This window comes from Culex pipiens, chromosome 3, assembly GCF_016801865.2.
Source record: "Culex pipiens pallens isolate TS chromosome 3, TS_CPP_V2, whole genome shotgun sequence".
Lineage (NCBI taxonomy): Eukaryota > Metazoa > Arthropoda > Insecta > Diptera > Culicidae > Culex > Culex pipiens.
The window spans coordinates 72427118-72434301 of record NC_068939.1 but is presented as its reverse complement, the minus strand read 5'-3'; the positions used below and the strand labels follow the sequence as shown (position 1 = coordinate 72434301).

General features: G+C 41.6%; 1 protein-coding gene across 3 annotated transcripts; it reads right to left on the bottom strand.

The window, feature by feature from the left end:
* Positions 1 to 4245: 4245 nt before the first annotated feature.
* Positions 4246 to 6915, bottom strand: LOC120416575 (armadillo repeat-containing protein 6 homolog). 3 transcript variants are annotated; one of them, XM_039578308.2, is made up of 5 exons: positions 6739 to 6915; positions 6284 to 6581; positions 6034 to 6212; positions 5685 to 5980; positions 4246 to 5625 (listed from the first exon to the last, which is right to left on the bottom strand). In XM_039578308.2, the coding sequence occupies exons 2-5, from the start codon at positions 6566 to 6568 to the stop codon at positions 4979 to 4981; spliced, it is 1407 nt and encodes a 468-aa protein (XP_039434242.1). In that variant the 5' UTR covers positions 6569 to 6581; positions 6739 to 6915; the 3' UTR covers positions 4246 to 4978. The 3 variants fall into 3 exon arrangements, with proteins under 3 accessions (XP_039434242.1, XP_039434244.1, XP_039434243.1); XM_039578310.2 differs by having other exon boundaries at positions 6284 to 6578; XM_039578309.2 differs by having other exon boundaries at positions 6284 to 6575.
* Positions 6916 to 7184: the final 269 nt, after the last annotated feature.

Here is a 7184-nt window from a genome sequence, read left to right as displayed (position 1 = left end):
GATCCAGCGTGGTGACGACAGGTAGGGATGCAACTACAGATTTTAAAAAAAATCGAAATATTGGTCGCAAAAATTTTTCAACTTCATTTTTCGATGTAAAATCGAATTTGCAATCAAAAAGTACTTTAGTGATTTTTTGATAAAGTGCACCGTTTTCAAGTTATAACCATTTTTAGGTAACTTTTTTGAAAATAGTCGCAGTTTTTAATTTTTTTTAAATAGTGCCCATGTTTGCCCACCTTTGAAAAAAATATTTTTGAAAAGCTGAGAAAATTCTCTATATTTTGCTCTATTGAACTTTGTTGATACGACCCATAGTTGCTGAGATATTGCCATGCAAAGGTTAAAAAACAGGAAAATTGATGTTTTCTAAGTCTCACCCAAACAACCCGCCATTTTCTAATGTCGATATCTCAGCAACTATAGGTCCAATCTACAATGTTAAAACATGAAACATTCGTGAAATTTTCCGATCTTTTCGAAAAAAATATTTTTAAAATTTTTTAATCGAGACTAACATTTCAAATGGGCGTAATATTGAATGTTTGGCCCGTTTGATATGTTAGTCTTGATTTTAAATTTTCGAAAATATTTTTTTCGAAAAGATCGGAAAATTTCACGAATGTTTCATGTTTTAACATTGTAAATCGGACCTATAGTTGCTGAGATATCGACATTAGAAAATGGTGGGTTGTTTGGGTGAGACTTAGAAAACATCAATTTTCCTGTTTTTTAACCTTTGCATGGCAATATCTCAGCAACTATGGGTCGTATCAACAAAGTTCAATAGAGCAAAATATAGAGAATTTTCTCAGCTTTTCAAAAATATTTTTTTCAAAGGTGGGCAAACATGGGCACTATTTAAAAAAAATTAAAAACTGCGACTATTTTCAAAAAAGTTACCTAAAAATGGTTATAACTTGAAAACGGTGCACTTTATCAAAAAATCACTAAAGTACTTTTTGATTGCAAATTCGATTTTCCATCGAAAAATGAAGTTGAAAAATTTTTGCGACCCATATTTCGATTTTTTGAAAAAATCTGTATTGATTTAAAAACTCATATCTCGGTCAAAGATTTTTTGCCCATTTTGGAAATTTCTGAAAAGTTGGCATTTTATGTCCTCTAAAACATATCAAAAAATAAAAAAAATTAAAAATAGTGTTTTTTTGCAAATCAAGTTTTAGTGACAAAAAGTTAAATAAAAAATCACCAAATTTTTTTTTACCGTGTATCATTTTTTTCAGTATAGTCCATATCCATACCTACAACTTTGCCGAAGACACCAAATCGATCAAAAAATTTCTTCAAAAGATACAGATTTTTGAATTTTCACATATCATTTTTGTATGGACAGCTGCCAAATTTGTATGGAAAATTATATGGACAAACTAATGATGCAAAATGGCTTCTTTGGGCATACCGAAGGCAAAAAAAAAGGTTTCAGCCGGATTAAAAAATACAAAAATTAAAATTAAAGAAAAAAGACCGATTCCGTAGAGAACTGCTCTATTGTAACAACTCAATGTTTTAAAATGTTTTCAAAATGCAGAGATTTTGCAAGCAAAATGAGCGCTTCCCACTCACGGACGGGAAGGTCAAGTACCTATTTCGAGGGGAAAATCACACAAGCAGCGCGACCGGTACCGGTCGCGAAAAAGGAGGGGAAGTAGCGGGCCGAAAACATATATAAGAAACTGCGCCAAATTTCAGACCATCATTCACGTCTCAGACGTCGGACCGGCAGCAGCAGCAGGAAAGCTCAGCCCAGAGCAGCAGCAGCAGGAGAGAGAGGGACCAGAACTGCAAAAGAAGCGCGCATCGCCTTCTCGTCGTCACCGTCAGCCAGTTGCCTCTCGATGGCCGGACCGTTTGGATCTTTCGTGGTAGGGGGTGAGGATTTCCCAACTCTTCGGAGTTGCCTCACTCCCCGTCCCTCGTCCCACCCGGGACGAGGCAGCAACAAGATGAGGCACGCGCCTGCTGCCGTCTCGCCGAACAGTTGCCTCTCGTGGGTCAAGCCGTGGTTGTGAAACAATCAGGAAGGGGGTGAAGACTTCCCAACTCTTCGGAGTTGCCTCACTCCCCGTCTCTCGTCCCACCCGTGATGAGTCGGTGAAATGCCTTTCAGGAACTAGTGTTGGTCTTCGGGGGTGACGGATTGCACAGCTTTCTGAGGCTGCTCCCCCCCAACCCCTCTCTCTCCCCCACATTATGCTACCAAACTTTCATTCGGTTCGCGAAAAAATCGTCTCCCATTTACGATCTTATTCCGTTAATGTATTTCAAGTATCTAGCTAATTCTTCAAAATTAAGATATGGAAAACTCTATGTCCACATCTCAAAACTTTACGTAGTCTACGCCATTCCGGTTATGTCTGTGACATAACTACTTTGACTTTTTTTTTATTATTCGATTATCCGAAATGATTTTTTCCCGAGGTCTTCGCATAATCGAGTCTGGACAGTGTAATCAATTGTCAATCAATAATTGTCTGTGGTGTAATGATCACTCATGCCATTTCAAGGTATTTGATTTGAATTTGATTGAAATGCAAATCAATTTTGTTGGGACAACTGGACCTGGGATCTGGGAACCCTGCAGTCCGCCCCAGATCTTTATCGTTGGGCTCGTCACTGACATCTGTGGTGACAGCTGATAGATGCCAACAAGCAATACCGTCTTCTTTTAATCTGTTGTTGTGATCCCCGTCCATTCTCTGTTGTGCCGCCAAGCCGGACAGTTCTTTTATAATAAATTATTCTTTAATCGTTTACAGCGAGTTATATTACGATGACCATCTAACTGCCGTAACAAATTTTCTGGCGATTGTCCACACTCTATTAAAAAGTTTTATTTGTATGGACAATTGGGTCCTAAAATGAAGCTTAGATTGCTGATATTATTGTTTACAGTGATAAAGCTTATTTTTCAGAGTACAATGACCCTTTGTACGACCACAAAGAGTTTAAAATGGATTTTTAAATCAGTTTTGAAAAATTAACCTTGCTGTCTTTCTTGACAGAAAAGCTCCTACTTGACAGCTCGTTCCAAGGAGACCATAGTTGATCTATTGTTGTCTTGTCATTATTATTTTTTTGCATTAGAATGAAAAAAGTGATCAGAAATGGTTTTCGATCGTGTTTGTACATAAAAATTGACATAGAGCTTTAGTACCCAATTGTCCACGAGGAGGGGGTACGAGATTTCAAAAAAAGTGTCCACGTGGTTTATGGATAGTCCCCTAGCACCCGATTTTTAATCGAAAATGGCGTTACGAATGGTGCACGCCCGAAATGTTAAAATCACGCAGTGGTACCAACATCACAAAAAAGTGTGCCATGGCATGACACTATTTTTCTAATGGTGGTGCCACTGCGCGATTTTGACATTTCGGGTGTGCACCATTTGTAACGCCATCTTCGCTTAAAAATCTGGATAAAAGCTAACAGCTAACAGCCCTACGGGGACATTTACCGAACCGTACAATTTTGGGCAATATGGGTATCAAACTTTATGATTTTTGACACTGCATATAAAAAGGACGTTTTGGCAGAGGCAGCAACAAACTGGCAATCCTGAATAAAAAGATTAAAATTTCATTTTAAATTTATTTCAAGTGCGGTGATCAACGGCTTCCGTCGGACGAGCGAGTAAATGTTGACCCCGGTCTAACCTAGAGGTTAGGTCGTTAGCTTAGTCCAGGTGAAGGAGTCGTCTCCCTGGGTCCTGCCTCGGTAGAGTCGCTGGTACGCAGTTGGACTCACAATCCAAAGGTCATCAGTTCGAATCCCGGGGTGGATGGAAGCTTAGGTGTAAAAAGAGGTTTGCAATTGCCTCAACAATCCAGCCTTCGGACACCTGGTTTCGAGTAGGAATCTCGCAATTGCGAACGCCAAGGGAATGCTGCAGAGCGAATAATTTGATTTGATTTTATTCAGCTTTCTGCAAAGTTATTTGCCATATTGGTCATGTGTATATTTCTAATAAATTTATTCTTGTTTTAGTTTTTTTTTTGTGAATTTTTATTCATGTTTCAGTTTTTCATAGGAAAAAATAATAATAGGTATTTAACAAAAAAGAAACAAAGTCTTTATACTCATAATGAGGTTATATTTGTTTGCAATAAAGTTATAAATTATAAAGAGTTGAATGTATTGACACTAGAGGTGGGCAAACCCGCTCTTTTTTGGGAGCCGCTCATTTTCGTTCGCTCATTAAAAAGAGCCGCTCTTTTGAACGGCTCTTTCGCTCTTTTTCAAAATTTTGATAAAATGGTTATTTTTAAGGATGATGTAATTTTTAAAGTTATTTCACATTGGACTTTTATAAATCATTTGCGTTTGTTTTTGCTAAAATTGAACTTATGCTGACATTTTATTTGGAGAAAATGTTCTGCGAACTCTTTTCTGAATTCTGATTCAATCGATGAAGTCTATAAACGCTGAAGTTTAAACAGGCAACAGAATTATATTTTCCATAATCTCTCAGCTATTCAGTAGATTATTGGTAATACTTTTGGAATTTCAAAGAAAAGTAGGAAACAGTAAATGAGATTTAAACTGTTAAGTGTTGTTTGGCAGCAATGCTTTTTTGGGATTAATGTTTATAAGCAATTATTTTTCAATTTAAAATTGCATTTTCAATGCCAAAAACAAATTTTATGATGCAATTTGTTCGAAATTCAATAATTATTTATAACAAGTTTAAAAATCATTCCATCTTTCAGAAGACCGTAGTTTAAAAAAGAACCGCGGTTCTTTTTTTGTGAGCCATGGTTCGTTCGCTCTTTTTAATGAACCGGCTCTTTGAGCGGCTCGCTCTTTTTATGCCCACCTGTAATTGACACATGTTTATTAAATATTAATAGCATGCAAAAGTAGTATGCTTCCGGCAGTGTCATCATCTTTTTGTGTGGTACGGTTAACGTGCTGGAAAGCAAAATAAAGTCTTCTCTCCCGAAACCAACTGCACGCTTCAAGCTGCCACCTCCTCGTTCTGGATCTGAATATCCGAGTGCGCCTTCCACTCTTCATTCAAGTGCACCTTACAGCCGAGGTCACGCAACGCCGACTTGACGTCGTGCGCAATCGAGGGATGATCGGTCAGAGCCGCGTTGAGCACATCCTCGGCGCCGTGGGTCAGGAACGCGTCGCACTGCTCGCGGGACCGCGACACCATGTTCCGAATCGCCCATGCCCCGTTCCGCTGGATGACCTTGCTGGCCGCGTGGATCTTCATCGTCTGAACGATCGTTTCGGCGATTCCGGTTTCGAACAGGGCCTGGGCGTTGTTCTTTTCGCGCAAGGCCAGTGCGGTCACGCAAGCTAGGGCGTGCCGCGCGAACGTTTCGTTGTCCTTGTAGCGATTCAGGCAAGACTCGAGCAGGGGGGCGGCTCCTTGCTGGATGATGTGCAGCTTGACGGTGTCGTTTCCGGCGAGGGCTTTCAGCAGTTTGCAGGCCTCGCGCAGCAGTTTGATCGAGTCGGGGAACTCGACCATGGCGTCCATGATGAACTTGAGACCGCCGGCCTCCTCGACCACCTGGCAGAACTCGTTGCGGACCGTGAGGGAAGCGATGGTGAGAAAGAGGTCGCTGATGAGGTCCTGGTTCGAGTTGAACTCTGAAAGGTGAGAAGGTCGTTTAATTGTTAACCTTATGTCTAAAATTGCTAAGACTCACTGAACAGCAACTTGGTAATGTCCGGCAGCATTTCGTTAGCCATCGTTCGGGCATGCTCGTGGGCCTTGCCAAACTCCACCCGAATGTCATCGTCCAGGATGAGAAAGCGGAACAGTGCGCACGCCTGCTTCACCACCTCAGAATCATTGTTCTCGATAAGACGCTTGAACTGTTTCACCACGCGGCCATCGTCCATGATCGTCTGGCGGTTCATCTCGTGCAGAATGCAAGCCTTCTGGAGCCATCGTAGCAAATCGCACGTGACGGCATCGTCACCGGACTCAGATTGCAACAATCTGGAAGAGTTCATTAAACTTGTGCCCTCCAAAGAATTGCAAGAATGAAATACCTAATCGCAACCTCAAGCGACTTGCTGCTGAAAACGTCCGGCTGCTTGTTGATGATTGCATTCGCGGCCGCCACCAGCTTCGCCAGCACCTCCTTATCCAGGGCAGTTTCCTTTTCGAGCGTGCCCACAATTAGCTCATAAGCGCCCAGCTTGGCCGCCAACACGCGGTGAGGCACCGACTGTAAAGTGAACACAAAGAAAAATGTGCAAATACTCGCGACACACAAACTCGCAAACGCAAACGTCGTACCAACTTGCACTCCTCCACGACGATGGCCAGATGGCCACAAATCTGCTCCTTGTTCGCAGCAGAGGTCAGCTCGGTGGACCGCAGATATTCGACCGCTTCGTTCAGCAGCGGAACGCCCGTTTCCGGGTTTACGTTCAGATCTTGGATGATGTTGGCCAGATTAATGCCCTGGGCCTCGAACTGTTGGACCGTTTCCGTTCGGGATTCCTCCACCGACATGGAAAATTCAATGATATTCTCCTTGACCACGTCGTCAAAGGTCTCCTGAGTGATTACCTTGGCCATGGTGTTGCTGCTACTGTAATCGAAAGTGATTTTATTGAATTATTTAACAACGTTATGAAAGCAGCTAGCAATGATTATTATGACTGCGTGGGAGGGAGTTGCACGTAACTTCACCTGGTTTACGTGACTCACCGTCTGGCGATTGTCCCAAAGGGAAAGATTCAACTTACCTTGTAACTAACAACTTTTCCTTTTTAGGGAAATTCAACACACAAAAAGCAACTTCAACTCCGAAAGTGGGTAGAGCACACAGTGAAAAATACAAATCTTCACTCAATTTTTGCCTTTGTGATGCAAAAACGCACTTTCTCCTCCTCCCTGCATGCAGGCAATGATGGGGATGCAATGAAAACAGAAACAGATGGTTTGACAGCAAGGTGTTGTTGTTATTTTTGCAGATGGGTGGTGGAAATCAATCGGGTCATTATGTGCTATAAATCCTTAAGGCGTTTCGAAATACTAGGGTTGCTTAGGGTAAAACAAAAAATCTTAACATTAGCCCACCGGAGGTCGCGTACGTGTACTTTGTACACAGTTTGTAAGGGCACTTGTAAGAAAGGCGAAAACACGCGACTTCCCGAAGGTTAGGTTTTCCGAGCTTGGTGGCTCTAACCTG